Source organism: Telopea speciosissima, chromosome 4, assembly GCF_018873765.1.
Source record: "Telopea speciosissima isolate NSW1024214 ecotype Mountain lineage chromosome 4, Tspe_v1, whole genome shotgun sequence".
NCBI lineage: Eukaryota > Viridiplantae > Streptophyta > Magnoliopsida > Proteales > Proteaceae > Telopea > Telopea speciosissima.
The window spans coordinates 16424798-16441531 of NC_057919.1; the positions used below are offsets into that span (position 1 = coordinate 16424798).

A 16734-nucleotide genomic window follows, 5' to 3' on the forward strand; every position below is an offset into this window, starting at 1 on the left:
CTTACCTTATTCAACTTAGAATAAGTTTCCCTTTTACCAGGATCAGATGCAAACAAGACAATGAATAACCAAAACAGATCCAACCAGGTTTGATATATGTTTGGTGGATCACGGATCTTGGAATAGAACTTAGAATCATCACTGGTCTCATTTGTCACTCAATCCTTTGTTTGTGTATGTCCTTTGGCAACAGGAATGGTTTCACTCACTTCCTGTCTTAACTTCAAGCAACTTCAATCTGCATTGTATTGACTAAATGATGAGAAAATGGTATCTAATGCAATAAAAAAACTCATTTTCGAAGACTTTCCAGCTTCAGCTTTAGCTGCTTAACAAACTGAAAATCTTTTGTCTCCTGTTTTTTTTGCACAAAATAGTTTGATTCAACTCTTTTGAATGCTTGATCCTGTAACTACTCCTAAAAGGTGAATGCCAGTTGGACATTTTCCTTGATTCAATATGTTGACAAAGTCACAAAACTCTCTTCAACACCTGTGGAAATGGTGGATTCCCTCTGGATTTGGCTGTCTGTTGCTCTTTTAGTGCATCAATTTTCACTTTCCTTGAAGCAGCAACATTCTGGCTTGGTCCTAGAGAAACACCAAAGATTTTTTTCACAGTATTGCGATTTCTTTCGTCCCTTAATTTGACACCCCGAAAAAAGTTAGAATATTCCCATCAAATCTGAAGAGTAAAAAGTGCTTGTAATGTATAGAAAAATATTCTACATAATCCTGCCAACCCTTCTGAAACAAAACCTTGTCATCATCTTTCCTCAATCCTACAGGCCAGACTTTACCACTGGGAATTTTAAGAACCACAATGTTGGAGAGTTCCTCTCCCAATATCCTGATGAATTTTCCGAGAATCCTCTGAAAAGGACCCAAAATCAAGTAACTTCCATAACATTTATTTGGTATAGATGAAATAGTACTAAGCAGACAGTTATAAAAGGATGGCTGTTTATGCTGGCACTGGAATAAAGGACTCCTACACATTCTAACTCTTAATTCTTACTTGGTCATAATTTGGAGCTACTTCATCTGCCCCTGATAGTTTCTATTTGGTAACTTGGTCTTAAGACTTTAGCAAAGGCTTTACCTTCGCAAAAAGGAATACATAATTTGTAGAGTCATAATGAACACCAATGAGGTCAAGCAATTGACCAATGGTGTAGGATAAAATAATAAATTAGTGGCCTATTTAAAAAAAATAAAATAAAAGGATCAGTGGGGGGGGGGGGGACTCCAACCTTAAGAAACTGCATGAGGAGCCTGAAAGAATAGCCCAAAGTAGTTGGGTATAGTTCAGTGTGCTGAGGTCTAGTATCCAAGATAAATGAGAGATCATAAAAGCAAGATCTTAAATCATTTTTCTGATCTTTCTCACTTTTCAGATTGAGATTGGAATTGATGGGGGAAAATAAATTTATCTAATTTTGAAACATATGGAAACTGATGAAGTTTAATAAGATTACCGACATAAATTTGATAGATCACATTATTTTTTGCTACTAAATTATAATTTATCAATCGATCATCATGATTAAATTGATCATTATGACTTTTTTTTTGTTGGGGGGGGGGGGGGTCAAGCGATTATAAATAAGAAAAAGCACATGACAGCCCTGAATATTAGCTCTAATCATCATTGAAAGAGGCTGCTCCTGATACATAAAGTCAATTCACTTGGACGGTAACAAGAGATTGGCCCCAAATTCGGATGGTTGGTTAGATTTCCTCTAGCAAAAGGGGGGAAAATAGGAATGAGAAGGTGATGCATGTCTAACAAGTGAATGGCTTTACTATGGAAGAAAGGATCCAATATTCGGGTAAGAGGCTTTGACCATCCTATTTCTCTATAATGCTCAAATTGACCTAGCCTATAAAACAATAGAATTATAATCACATACTGTTCCAATCAGATCTGTGTCAAAGGAAGTGTCTCTTCTAATTCCTATCTGATCAATTAATTCTCACCAGATTTTGTCTACTTCTGCTTTAGAAATTTATCCAGTGGGGCAGTAAATCTTGTATATGGCTCTTATATGTTCAGCTTAATTTGTCTAGTATTTTCAACTATTGTAGGGTATATGTTGCTGCCATGATTATAGAGCTAGGAGGCTAGGACCATCCATGTGCACCCCAATAGAACATGTGTATAATTTATTACTAAAACATTAAAACCAAAATGAGAATACTCAAGTAAATTAATTTTCAGACTTGTGCTAAAAAAGGTCTAGCTAAAACAAAAGAAGGTCCCTTGTTGGATATCAACCTGGGCAAGAAGTTTGTACCCGGCCAAAATCAAGTTTTTGTTTTTTTTTTTTCTTTTGATAGGTAGCCCCAAGGAGAGTTGAAATCATGACTTTTAGTTGTGAGACATGGTCCTTGCCAACTCAGCTACCCCCTTGGGGTTACAGAAGAATCAAGTTTTTCTACTACAGTGCAATTGGCGAAATGGTGAAGGTATGCAACAATTTTGCAGCTAGCATTAGATTTTCATAAATGCAATGTTTCAAGCTTATGCTAATGTAGCGAAGCTTTCCCATCAAGTTATATTAGTGAATATAACTCGTGTATTTGACTCCATATGGTAAATATAGAACCTTGTGTGGATCAGTTCCAAAAGTAATCTACTATGGTAGTTTTACATGGATGGTGATCAATGAACAAACCAACTGGATAAAACTATTGAACGTCAAGAGAAAGTGCCCCTCCCCCAACCCCCCCCCCCCCCAAAAAAAAAAAAAAAAAAAAAAAAAAAGGGGGAGGGGGAGGGGGGGGGGGAGTATAACACTCCTGTGTATCTTGTATCTTAGGGCCAGAGAGGATTGCTTCTTTATACTCAGGGCATCAGACAATACAAGTGAGCTGCTGTGACGAAAAGGAAATGAGGGAAATACATCGTGGATTTTAGAAGTAAGTTTAACAAAATTAGAATGAAAATGCGGACAAAGTTTATTCCGTTCACAATAACATTGAGAGTCAAGAGACACTTGAGTAGTATTAGAGGAAATGTGGGCAACCATCATCATCCTTTCCATCTGTCAAATTCCTTTGGGTTGCTGATGATATTGTTGTGGTACCACAATTCATAATTACTTGTGTTTTTCTTCCTTTTATCATAGTATTAGTTTTAGATAAATGGAGGTGACATTTTATACTACTCCACCGCGGGGTTGTAGGCACTTTAAAAAAAAATAAAAAAATCCAATTTTCATGGAGCCATCTCAACAATTCTACTTTATATTATACAATTCTGTGATTTAAATTCTTCAGACTGTAAATCTTCTTCTTTAGTTTAATGATATTTCTGGTGGAAACAAAGATTATTATTGATGATACTTGGAAGAGTCTTGCCTGAGTCCTTTATTCCAGTTTGTTTCCATTGAATTTTTTATCTAACAAAGTTTACACAGTCTAATGCAACTATGGACTCACCTAACTTCCATATGGTACGCCACATCTTCAGTGAGTCGAAAAATGAACACTTTTGACCTCATTTTTCCCCCCCACTAATTCCAGTTCACATTGTTTCTGAAATTGTGTAAACTTTAAATATCGGGATATTCTGGAAAATGTTTCATCTCTCATATCTTATAACTGAACATTTTCACACTTGAATTATAATATCATGTATTCTGCACAGGTAATATTTTGCTGATCTAATTCTACTTTCTAATTTTTAGATCATTAGGTCCATGAGGCAGCAGATAAGGTCTCTCTCTCTCTCTCTCTCTACTAATAATGATTGTTCATAATAAAGCTTTCAGAAATTTCTAATTTGTCAGCAGAAAAGTCCCTTTAAGGATGATAATATAACTTTAATTGAAAAGTTATTCCCTGCTCTGGATGGAAAGGACCCCCTCTTCCCTTTTTCTTTTTGACATCTCTAAAAATATTCTATTATTTTTCTTCTGCTGAAACCATGGAAACCTTAGTTTTTCTTAATAGTATTAGTACTTTTTACACCCCCAGAAAAAACCCCTTCTTTTGTAAATGCTATGCCGAAAAGTTATGATTTTACAAAGGAAAAAAACATAGTTGAAGTCATAGTTGGACATGGACACTATATAGGACTATCAGGTGCTCCAGTCTTCGTTACTTGTAACAGCATTAAAGAGTAAACTAACCATGGCTAATGGGTTTCAACAACTCGGAATATATGGACACGCATTGCATTCTTGGTTTCTCCAACTTCAATCAACTCAAACACGCAAGCATCACCTTCCACCAGTTTGTTTCCATTCCAAAATTCTAGCAATCCGGTACGCAGAAAAGTACGTCCGTCTCTCATATGAGCAATCTTCAATGTCCACAACCTCCCCTGCGGATCCTGGATTTCTGCTATCTCCTTATCTATGAACCCATTCTTTACTGCAATAGCCCTTGGAACAGTCTGCCATCCAAAATTAATAATAAACGATCATATGAGGTGAAGGTACAGAGCAAATCACAAATTATTAACTTCATTTTTACGGGGTTATTTACAGTTTTTTTCCCCTTGAAATCAGCAAATCGGAAGAACCTGATGGATCAAAGATCGACGGGGAAAACTCACAATCTGATATCTTGAGTTCGTTCTCATTATCTGGGTGAAATGTGGATGCTCTGTTTTGAATAAGCGCACTGCTTCAAGATTCCCATTCCTTTCAATCTTGTTAGCTGGAATCCTACTCTTCGTCGTCTTCTTTGATACACTGGATTCACCTATACATACAAAGCTTGTGTGAAATGCAAATTAAAAATAAGCGAACTTTATTCTTGAATTCACTAGTCATTTTACCATAAGCAACCCCTTTCTTTGAGGATTTGAGACTCTTCTTCTTCCCAAGTACTTCCTTCAATATGTGAGAACTGGGTTTTTCTTTCACTATTTCGGAAATGAGTATTTTCTTCTTTGATTCTGATATGGGTTCATCTTCATCATCAGAAAAGGAAATGGGTTCTTCTTTCTTTGTATGGAGATGATTATTTCCATTTTCATGATCACTGTTCTTCCTCCTCTTAGCTGATGATGGAAATTCCTTTTCGCAAGCATTTTTAGCAAATATAGTGACCCTAAACTTGGAATCGCCATTGTACCTGAAAATTAAGAATTCTCCAGGTTTCAAACGGTGATACCTCACAAATTGCCGCCAACCCCTTCGGAAAAACCAGTTGTCCTTCAACTTTTTCACCCTCACAGGCCACAATTTTCCATTTGGATTTCGAAGGATGAATATTCCTGGCAAATTCCTATTGAAATGCTTGATAAATTCTGGAGGTATCAGCTGAGAAAAGGTAAAAGCAGCTCCGATTAGAAAAGTAGGCAAAAGATGAGAAAAGACTACCCAAAACAGAGACCAACTCCTTTAGCTCGGTTGTACCTCAATAAGTAAACAAATTAAATGACATCAGAAAAAGCAAAAAGAAAATTTTCAGGATTTCCTTATACTCTCTCTCTCATTAACGAGATTAATGAGATAATGAGTTTCTCGTCACGTCAGAGCAAGAAGCAGCCAACAAAGTCGAAGGTCTTTCATGCAAAAAGAAAGGAAGGTGCTAGGCATGCTCTGCCCTGCTCTGGAAGCTTGCAAGTGAAGAAGAATTTAACCTTTCAAGATTGAGGAAGATGGGAAGGAACTACTAATTAGGAGGAAGAATTTAACCTTACCAGTCGCTTAGAAAAATCACCGATGAGGACTTTGAAGAAGGAAGGTTGCATCTGTCGACAGTTTGGTAGTCTACCCATTTGAAACTTAAAATTTTTGAATTTGAATTTTGCATCTGAAACTCCAAAGAAGGAACACAGAACAAATGTACATGGGGAGGGGAGGCTCTGTCATATATAAATAGAGATCCCTTCTTCAATCTTCCATCTCGGCACAAGTGTACTTGAGCTTGAATGACAGTCATGGTTGTCCTTTTCCCCATTCTAACGGTTAGCTCAACTGTGGTTGGGACTGGGTCTGTTGGTTCTTGGAGTGTAACGGTAGGAAAAAAGTTCCATCCATCAAGAACAGCTTCAAACGGTAGGAAAAAAAGAGAACCTGATGCAGCACAATTATGGTGGCTGCTCTTCTTTTCTTTTCATTTCCAACTTCAAAACTGTCGAGGACTGGAAAAACAAAAATAGAAAACAAATCCAACAAAAAAAAAACTGCTTCTGAAAATTGAAATCCACTATACATTTCCCTCTCCCAGGGCCTTTGGGTTGCTTCAATTCAATTCTTTTTAGATTTTCGTGAGGAAACTGCAAATCCAGTCTCCACTCTCCAGTGCTTAGGGACTAGCACAGGAGTCTTAGACCTTCTTAGGCCTGTGTCACGCGATTCGCCATCATTCGAGATCAACCAACAAAGCACTCTCTCTCTCATATTCTTGTTTTCTATTATGAGTGTGGGTTCTCTATTTTTGATATACCAGTGTGATCTATGAATCATAGATGAGCTGTTTATGCAGGTATTGCTTTGTTGGTTGATCTAAGTTACAGAGTACTAAGAAGAGAAAATGATTTTTGCTTTGTGTACAGTTTGAATAACAATCCTAAAGCAATCTGGTGTCCCTATTTCAACCCTTCTCATGGGAGGTTTTAATGATAGAGTTTCTTATTTGCATATTGAATTGACTTATTGATGCTTGTCCATTACTGTTTTTGGTTCGACTCTGATTCATTTTTTTTTTGGGTTTGACTCTGATTCACAAACATGAATTATCTGTTGATGACAGTCAGAGTAAATGCACTGTGCCTCTATCGGTTGAGAGAAATTGCTGCCTCTGTGGAATGCTTCTTTATTCAAATCTTTAAGATCTGAACAGATGAAGCCAATCAGGAAAAAAAAAAAAGAGCTTTATATATTTTAATGGTAGAACAGTTAAGAATATGAATTGTATCAAATTTTGATGTTTGGTTTGCTATTTATAATTGTGAAGTATAAAATGTTAAAGAGTGTTGACATATGCAGGGTGAACTTGATGACATGAGAGTTCAATTTTGTTGAGATAACTGAGTGCCAGTGCCCTTGACCACAGCCTTTTAGGATCCATCCCTTATGTTTTTGTAGGAATTACAGCATTAGAAAGCATTGAAAAGCTTGATCCCAGTGCCTACATAATGAGTCATCTATCTAGATATGTCTAACAGTGCAAAGCCATAGGACTAAATTTGTGGAACAAACTTGATTTGGGTACTTTTTCCAGAGGATTCCTTGAAAATTTTGTCAAAAAATTCAGAAAGGAACTCTCCAACATAGCAGTTCTCTAGGTTCCCAGTGGTAAAGCTGAGGGAAAAGTTCGGTTTCAGAAAAGCTAGCAGGATTTTGTGAAATATCACAACATGTGAGAATCACTTGTCAGTTTTCAGATACAATGGGAACTCAAATTTTTATGATTCTAAGATAGAATAACTAAATCTGGAAATGTTCTTTAAAATCAGGTTCTTGAATGGATTAGTTTATTTGTCTAATCATTTTGTCAATAAAATGTAGATTGGTGCACTAGAGACCTTCTCACATCATGTGGTCAGCAAATGCAGAGAATTCAGTAGCAAAGAGGAGGTCTATTTCTATATATTTTTTCTGATTCTGTGGGATTAATCAAGCCATCTGTTGTGGTTTTTATGATTCTGAGATAGAATAACTAAATCTGGTAATGTTCTTTAAAATCAGGTTCTTGAATGGATTAGTTTATTTGTCTAATCATTTTGTCAATAAAATGTGGATTGGTGCACTAGAGACCTTCTCACATCATGTGGTCAGCAAATGCAGAGGATTCAGTAGCAAAGAGGAGGTCTATTTCTATATAGTTTATTCTGATTCTGTGGGATTAATTAAGCCATCTGTTGTGGCTGTTTAGGAAGCATTTCTTGAAGGGCCCTAAAAACCACAAATTTGTGGTCCATGTCATCAACATTTGGCCTTAAATTTTGACAGAAATGTAAAATTGGCTGTGGAAACATTTGGCTTTGAACATTTCAAGACCGCTAAAATCATTCAGGATTTCTACCACAATAACAATAACAATAACTCAGAAACTTTGTGCATCATTCCAATATCTGTACTTCTTGGAGTTGGAGACCAGGACTGGCAAGTGCTGCTCTGGTTTCACCATCTTTAGCATTAGTTCTGGTATGTGGCACCAAATCAGAGCTGATGATGGGCTCTAAATATTTTGCAGCTGCTCGGTATATATGGACACATACTCCATCATCATCGTCTGTTCCTTCTTGTAGGAACTCAAAAACAAGAGCATCACCTGTTGCCAGATTGTTTCCTTTCCAGAACTCAGACCATCCGGTTCTGAACTGCACACGGCCATCTGTCTTTAAATATACCTTTACTGGCCATGACCTCCCTTGAGGGTCCCAAAGCAATGTTCTCTCCTTATCTATGAGGCCAGTCTCTTCTGCCAGAGCTCTCGGAACAGTCTACAAATCCAAAACCAAGAAGAAGAAGAAGAAGAAGAAGAAGAAGAATACAATCCTGAATAAGCCTGGAACATGCAACAAAATGTAACCAAACAAAATGGAGGAGGAGGGCACATTGGAAGGAAAAAAAATGAACTCACAATCTGCTTTCTTAGAGTGGGCCTCCAAATTTGGGTAAGATGTGGACGATCTGTTTCCAATAAGCGGACTGATTCAAGCCTACCATTTATTCTGATCTTGTAATTACCTATAAATGAAACTGAAGTGAGAAGAGTTCTAAACAATATCTAAATGGAAGAATAAAATCCCAATAAAGAACTCCACTCACTAGGCATAACAGCTTCCTTGGTGAATTCGGTAATGGCTTTAGAACCAAGTTCCTGTCGCTTAATATGGGAAGAAATACTGCGCTCTTCTTCTTCTTCTTCTTCATGCTTAACAGCTTTCTTGGTGAATTCGGTAATGGCTTTAGAACCAAGTTCAGTAATGTCTCCTTCGTGATCGTTTCTCTTCCTCCTCTGGGTTAAAGGAAGCTTTTTTTCGCATGTACTTCTATCGTATATGGTGACGATGAACTTGGAATTACCATTGTAACTGAAAACTAAGAACTCCCCAACTTTTAAAGAATGGTACTTTACAAAGCGATTCCAACCCTTTCGGAAAAACCATCCATCCTTAAATTTCTTCACCTTCACACACCAATATGTTCCATTAGGACTTCGAAGTTTGAACTGTCCTGGCAATTTCCCATTGACACGCTTGATAAATTCTCTTGGTATCTTCTGCAAAAGATAAAACCAGCAAATAGGATCACCAAATGGGGGAAAAAAAATGGAATCCTAACATGGATCAATGAGAAGAGATGTTCTTACCAGTCTCTTTGAGAAGTCACGGAGGAGGACTTTGAAGAAGGAAGGTTTTCTACCCATTCGGAAATTTTGAATTTGAATTCTTAGAATGGGAAGAGAAGACAGAGACAAGGCACGAAGGAAGAGAGCTCAGTGTCTGGGTTATATAGAGGGAGGAGAAGAAGAAGAAGCCAAAGGTTAGGCTAATGCTTCCTCGGGCTCTACAAATAAATTAAAAAAGTGAAGAAACTGTACTACCACCAACGGTCAGACCAACCACGATGAAGCTTGAATGAGCAAACAACAAGAAGGACAAGTGCATGTGAAAAAAGCATTTATAGTGAAAATAGAATCAGTCATTCTGAGCTGCTGCAGCTGAATCAAGCCTGGAGTGGATCTTATTTTTGTGTTGAGAACGTTTGGGTTAACGTCCAACGGTCGGAAAGATTGTCGTGACTGTGAGAGACACATGTGGCTTCTTAGATTCCTTCACTGAGAGTTTTGGTTGCTAGTAGCTACTGGCTCCACTAAACAGTGATGGGAGTACTGAGCATGACCCAAGAGTCGGGTCTCAGGGCTAGAGGCTAGAGCTCAGGAACTGGCTGATTTAACTTCCATATGTGCCAAAGCTTTTTCCTCATTCTCTTTACAAGTTTTTAGTTGTTTGATTAACAATGGAGTAAAGTATCCCACTGCACTCAACAATCAGAGAAAAGAAAACAAATGTTGCCCTATAAAAAAAAAAGAGGGAAAGAGATCTTTCCAGACTTGTTCAAAAACTCGTCGAGATCATCGAGACAAAATTGCATACAAGATATCAAACATACATAGTTTCAATTGAGTTTTTTCGTGCGATTTCAGTACTGTTTGTACCATCTTGCCAAAATGTTACAAACCCCTACATAAAAAGAACCGGCATGGTCTTGAGGCGTTCAAAATTTCGAACATATTTCGTCGGTCTCGTGGGTTTCAACCTGAAGAAAGGGGATAAAGCCTGGAATCTTGATTTTTCGTTTTGCCACATCACCACTCAATATACTGGGATACACTATTGAGGGTTGCCACATCACTATGAAAAGATTTACTAGGGAAGATTTGGCTTACATTATTTCAGGAAAATGAGTAAAGTTGGAACTTGGAAATATGTGTGATTGTGAAAAAAACATTTCACAAGATACCCAAAATATCGGTTCCGACTCCTCTCTAGCGAGCCCATCACCCAGGGAGTGCCCAGTTAGGCATCCAACGGTTGCGCTGGTAAGATACCCACCGGGCCCACACAGGCACAATCATTGGATGCCTCAGTGGGCACTCACTAGGTAGGACACTCACTGGAGAGGAGTCTTATTCTTAAGGGCAAAAGTTCTCTGTCCGAGAGTGTGGCTTACACCAGCACTCCTATGAGTCTATCTCTCTCCTCCTCATGTGAAAAGACATCCCTGCCCCCTTGTTTTAAGGAGGAGAGAGATAGACACATGGCCTACGTGGCCACACTCCCATACAGAAAACTGCTTCCTTATTCTTAAATATCACTTTTGAAACTTGAGGTACTCCAAGTGCATCAAACATTGGGCACCAAGTGTAATTTACCCTTTTATTTTTATGCCATAGGTGCTGTACTATGCCATCGATGGATGAAGTGAAAGCGTCATCTTCACGTTAAGGTGTAATTTTGGGATTTTCATCTTCTCAAGTGCAGTGCACTGTCTAGTGCACCTTTAAAGTGCATCGGATGGTGACCACTGTAATTTTGGCCATTAACTCGTTGAGTTTCATTTTTTGGAAATTACTGTCACTCCCCATACGTACCATGTAATTGCTCAAACTCCCCGACTCAAGTTCGATTATACAACATTTTCTATTCTAGTCTCTAGAAAAGGTAAATGGATTTGGCATAAAACTTGCGTAGTTTGTTGCCCATTATCTCCTTCCTTAGCCACCCTTAAGGCTCCGTTTATTTGGGCGTAAAATTTTACTTGAAAACTTTATGTGCAAAAAATTTTAGATGTAAAATTTTAAATGTTGAAAAGTGTTTCAATATTTATTTTTATATGAAAACAAACATTACAAAATTTTTCAACGTGTAAAATTTTACATTTACGAACTAAAATTTGCTGCGCAAAATTTTTCAGGTAAAATTTTACGCCGAAACAAACGAAGCCCGAGTAAAATTACATCTTATAGCTTCTTCTTTTTTTGGGGGGTAAAATTACATATTGTAGCTAGATTGATAATAATATGGAACTCCACAAATATGAGAAAAACTATCAAAAAGAATAAAAATCTTAGAATCAGTCTTCAAATCCAAAAAAACCTGACCAATCCGAACCCTCCCTAACTCGCCCTGAGTCCGAATAGGGCCGGGTCGGGTTTGGGTTGAGGCCTCGACCCTGGCAGGGCCAGCCCGACTCTATATTATATACTATATATTTAGAAAATAAAGAAAGAGAGGCTCTTGGTACAGCGGTTAATTCTTTTAGCATGACCAATTGGTCGAAGGTTAGCTATATTAAGTGGGTAGATTGAGTGGGCTTTATATTCAGGGCCAACAGGGCTGGACCGGGCTTGGGAAAACCCTACTAGGATCAGGTTGGGTTGATGGTATGCTTGGTCCTGGCAGGGTTGGGCTGGGCTTGGGTTTAGGTTAAGGCTTCTAGGGGACCTAGCCTGGGATTGGGTTAGGGTTTAGTGCAAGCCCGGCCCGCTGACACCCCTACTTAAAACCCTGCTCCTCACATTTCCACTTTTGCTTCTTCTTTTTTTTTTCCCAATTCTGACCGATTTCCATCCAAATTTAATTCATTTGAATCAAAATTGGATCGAAACTGGTGTAGATACTGAGTCCGACTTTTAAATCCTTGCACAGGAGGATCATGGTTTCAGAAATCGGAATCAACTGACCTTGATTATGCCTGATTTCTAAATTCCATTTTCTGAACTGTACAAAATCTTTGTTTCTTTATTAAAAAAAGGCAGTACCGAGTCCACAAGTCTCCCGTGTTGAACAGGGTCTGAGGAAGGTCAAATGCGTGTCTTTAAATGGAGGGAAATGACATGAGTCATAACTGAAAGAAAAAAAATTGTCGTTACCGTTATTCCCTCCGGTGAAAAAGCCAATCTCCATTTGAATTCTCTGCATCATCTTCATCATCATCATCAATTCATCTTTGTAATTGTCGTTCCTTGTATTCCACTCAATCATTCAACTGCCGAATCTCAGATTGAACTCAATGAAGTCGATAGTCCACCAAGCTCCATCTTACGCTTCTATCCTTCATAGGCTTAGTGGACTGAAGCCCCTTAAACAAGTTCACGCCCACATAATTACATTAGGTCTTACCAACAACATTTTTCTCGCCAACAGATTGATGAACTGTTACGCATCGTCTGGTCTCATGGCCGTGGCAGAGCACATTTTCAGACGAATTAAGCATAAAAACGTGGTTTCATGGACAATTTTGATATCTGCATTCACCAAATATGACCTCCATATGGAAGCTTTTGAGGTCTTCTGTGAGATGAAGACGAGTGGGTTCCTGCCCAATGCGGTTACCATCACAAGCGTCCTACCTGCCATTGCTAACTTGGGTTTGACTCAGATCGGGAAATCATTGCATTGTTTCTTGCTTCGATGTAGCTTGGATGTTAATGTCTTTGTAGAAACATCTCTCATTTATATGTATTCGAGATTTGGTTGCATAAATGCTGCTCAGAGACTGTTCGACAGAATGCCCTACAAAAACGTTGTTTCATGGAATGCTCTTATTTCAGGCTATTCTCATAATGGATTTGGTGAAGAGGTTCTTTGTCTTTTCAAGTTGATGCAGACAAATGGGTTCCTTGCGGATTTTATGACAATTATGAGTTTGATATCGGGTTGTTCAATTATAGGTTGTTTACAGGCAGGGACTGCGATTCATAGTTACACAATTAGACATGGCTCTGAGAATGACCTGCTTGTTAAGACTGCTCTGATTGATATGTATGTAAAGTGCAGGTGCATTGAGCATGCGTATAGAGTATTCAATGAGACTCCAACGAAGGATGTGGTTACATGGACATTGATGTTATCGACCTTTTCAGATTTTGGCTACTGGAATAAGGCTCTAGAACTTTTTAATGAAATGATGTGCATAGGCATAGCAACTTTAGATTCTGTTGCTTTGATGGGTATTCTATCAAGCTGCAGCAGGTCTGGAGCTCTACAACATGGCAGACGTATTCATGCACTTACAATAAAAACAGGTTTTGGAGATGATAACTTCATAGGTTCCACACTTATAGACATGTATGCAAACTGTGGGGACCTGGAAAATGCAAGAAATGTATTCAAAGGTATGAAGGAAAGGGATATTGCATGCTGGAATGCCATGATTTCTGGTAGTGGGATGAATGGGTATGGTGATGATGCAATTGATCTCTTTTTGCAAATGAAGGGTTCTGGCTTAGAGCCTGCTAATTCAACTCTATTGTGTGTCCTGTCTGCGTGCAGCCACTCAGGAATGGTTGATCAAGGGCTCCACATTTTCAATTGTATGGTTAAGGATTGGCATATAAAGCTGAATTTGCAACAGTTTGCTTGTGTGGTTGATCTCCTCGGCCGTGCTGGGCGATTAGAAGATGCTCATTCACTTATAAATAACATGCCTTTGAAGCCTGATTCTGGGGTTTATGGGGCCTTGCTTGGTGCTTGTAGAGTTCATGGAAATATGGACTTGGGGCTACAGATTTCACAAAAGCTCTTTGAGTTGGATCCAGATGAAGCTGGTTACTACATCTTGCTTTCAAACATGTATGCTACTGCTGGAAACTGGGAGGCTGCCTTGACGACCAGAATATCATTGAGATCAAAGGGATTGAAGAAGACCCCAGGCTTCAGTTCAATTGAGATAGATAGAGAGATTCATACATTTATGGCGGGAGATAGAGATCACCCCCAGTACCCTGAAATTTATAATATGTTAAAGGGCTTGATTACAAAGATTGAAACTGCAGGAAATGTACCTGACACCAATTGTGTTTTCCAGGATCTACCAGATGAGACATAAATTTCCTGTATCACCATAGTGAGAAGCTAGCTATAGAGGGTTGATGAGAACCCAACCTGGAACAATCATTTAGATAGCTAACAAAATTCATACCTGTAATGATTGTCAAAAAGTGAGCAAATTTATCTCCAAGGCCCCTGGAAGAGAAATAGTCATGAAAGATGCAAATTGCTTTCACTATTTTCAAGATGAAGTCTTCTCTTGTAAAGTTATAGGTTCCTTTGAGAACAACACATGCATTATTGATCCTGTACTAATCTAATCAGGTAAGTTTCTTCCATTTCTTACGTTATACTGTTCGTTAGTAAATGAAGAACTTGTAATCAACAGTAGGTTCTTGATCAGATGTCTAGGAGTATACAAAGTGAAGGTGTGTCCGAAACAATTCTAACAGATACCTTGAAATTTGGATGGTCAGGATTTATGACATTATGCGGGGGGATTCAATATAGCAGCTTGTGTTTGTTTGTGCTGTGCATTCCTGCTGCTTCATTCATATGGCATCCTCATGGAATGTGGAGGTGTCTTGATTCATATGTGGGATTTGGCAGTCCTCCCTCCTCTTCCTTGTACCCTTTATATGAAAAGATCACCATATTTGGATTTGTGCATCAGAATCTTTAAGAGGCACGCCAACAGGAGGTTTGTATTGCGGTATTGCCGGTATGTCTTGCTCATGTTTTGATATGAAGAGTATGCTATTGTACTCCACATTTTAGTATTAATTAATCTTTGGTCTGGTTCACCAGAAGTCCAGCAGCATGATTATTGCATGCCATGTGCTGAAATAACAGGTATTCTTTCCCTTCTCTCTTCATTTTCCTCGTGAGGAGTAATAAGTTGCAAGTTGAAGGCATTAAAAGGACAAGGTGAAGGGTGAAATTTATTTGGGGTGAAGTTATGAGATGGGACATCATTACTTATGGTTTAATGGATCTAATGGGAAATATGCCTCTAGATACAGGGAAATGGAAGAAGAGGATTACAACCCCAAGTAGTTGGAATAAGCCTTTAGTTAAGTATTTCTTTCTTGGACTAATACAATTTGCTTCTGTACGGGAACAGCTTGAAGATGCAGCCAGATGCCATTTTCCTGAATGAGAATCCAACAAGCGTATATTTTAATCACTTGAAACAGGTAAAAGTCTATTTAACCTTTTAATACCTAGCACATTAATTGTTTTATTAAAGATTTTGTTTCATCTTTTAATTTAAAAAAAAAAAAAAGATATAGTATCGTCTCTGTTCATCTTTTGTAAGAGAAACTGAAAATTGTCTTAAATTATATGCAGAATAGCAGATGGTTGACATGAATAATAGTTGAGAAAGGAAAGAGTAAAGTTCCCCTGGGTATCCGAATCATCAGGGCCGGATAAAAATTCCATTTCCAAACTGCAATTCATAACGTCAAGTCGGTTCAGAAGAGAGAATCGTTGTCATTTGAAGATTTTAGGGAAAGGAGAGGAAAATTTTGATAGCCCTGAAGATCCAACCGAGCAACCAGAGTCGCGGAAGCAAGTGAATGATTTGAAATTCGAGTTATTTCACAGAATAACACTCGTATATATTGAACTCTTAATGGTACCTCGTTTGAAAGAACTTCGAGATGTTAACAAAGTGAAAGCCGAGTGCTTCAGTTGATGGAAGCACGCTAATGCGCCTGTGCTTTCATCAACTGATGCGTGTGGGCTGAGCCATTCCCATCCCAAGTGGTGGCTCCAAACCTTTGATGCTCGTTATGCCAGCATTCGATTCGGGAATATGTGATGAGTCCTCTCGAGAATACACCAAAAAGGGTACTAGAGCTTATGTTTGTGTCCGCCTCCAGGTGATCTATATTCACATAGCATCACTCGGTCATCCACGCAAACGGCCAGATCATGAGTGAACAGAAAATCGAAAACAGAGTGAAGTTCAGCACTATCCATGAGTGCGTCTAGTGCCAGCAAAGGCTGAACTGAATGGCATAGGGTGGCATCAGAGCATTGGTTCAAGCACTGATGAAGAAGACAACTTGAAAGGTTTTCTTGATCCCTTCTACATTTCTATATATTGATTTATTATATTTTCTGTTTTACATTTGTATATTTTAAATATTTCCTATAGGAGAGAAGTTTGAAGGCTAGGAGAGCAAAACTATTGTGGCATTTATTCTGTTTCCATTCAAAGCTCAAGAAGTTGATAAATAGGTCAAGAATATGGATTTTAAGAGTTCGAATTTCTCATCCTCCCAATTGTGGATTAGTGAATAAGAACTCTTCATAGTTGCATTTCCTTTTTATTGATTGTTATTTGCATTTCTCTTCGCTTTTGGTTTTTGAGAACTGTCTGTTTAGGTGAAAGTTGAAAGTGAATTCTTACTATTTACCATTTTCCCTCATGAATTTCCTTATCTCTTTATCTGGGATTACCTGTTGGTCAAACAACGG

General features: G+C 38.3%; 2 protein-coding genes across 4 annotated transcripts; one reads left to right on the plus strand and one right to left on the minus strand.

Moving 5' to 3' along the window:
* Window positions 1-4059: 4059 nt before the first annotated feature.
* On the minus strand, window positions 4060-9353 carry LOC122657373 (putative B3 domain-containing protein At5g66980). Of its 2 annotated transcripts, none has more exons than XM_043852059.1 (4): window positions 9282-9353; window positions 4777-5275; window positions 4564-4712; window positions 4060-4401 (listed from the first exon to the last, which is right to left on the minus strand). In XM_043852059.1, exons 1-4 carry the CDS (start codon window positions 9336-9338, stop codon window positions 4141-4143), a joined length of 966 nt encoding a protein of 321 aa, XP_043707994.1. In that variant the 5' UTR covers window positions 9339-9353; the 3' UTR covers window positions 4060-4140. The 2 variants fall into 2 exon arrangements, with proteins under 2 accessions (XP_043707994.1, XP_043707993.1); XM_043852058.1 differs by lacking the exon at window positions 9282-9353 and adding an exon at window positions 5659-5812.
* A 3099-nt stretch (window positions 9354-12452) lies between these two features.
* On the plus strand, window positions 12453-15401 carry LOC122657372 (pentatricopeptide repeat-containing protein At1g08070, chloroplastic-like). Of its 2 annotated transcripts, XM_043852057.1 has the most exons (3): window positions 12453-14571; window positions 14724-14826; window positions 15055-15401. In XM_043852057.1, the coding sequence occupies exon 1, from the start codon at window positions 12488-12490 to the stop codon at window positions 14303-14305; it is 1818 nt and encodes a 605-aa protein (XP_043707992.1). In that variant the 5' UTR covers window positions 12453-12487; the 3' UTR covers window positions 14306-14571; window positions 14724-14826; window positions 15055-15401. The 2 variants fall into 2 exon arrangements, with proteins under 2 accessions (XP_043707992.1, XP_043707991.1); XM_043852056.1 differs by lacking the exon at window positions 15055-15401 and having other exon boundaries at window positions 14724-15024.
* Window positions 15402-16734: the final 1333 nt, after the last annotated feature.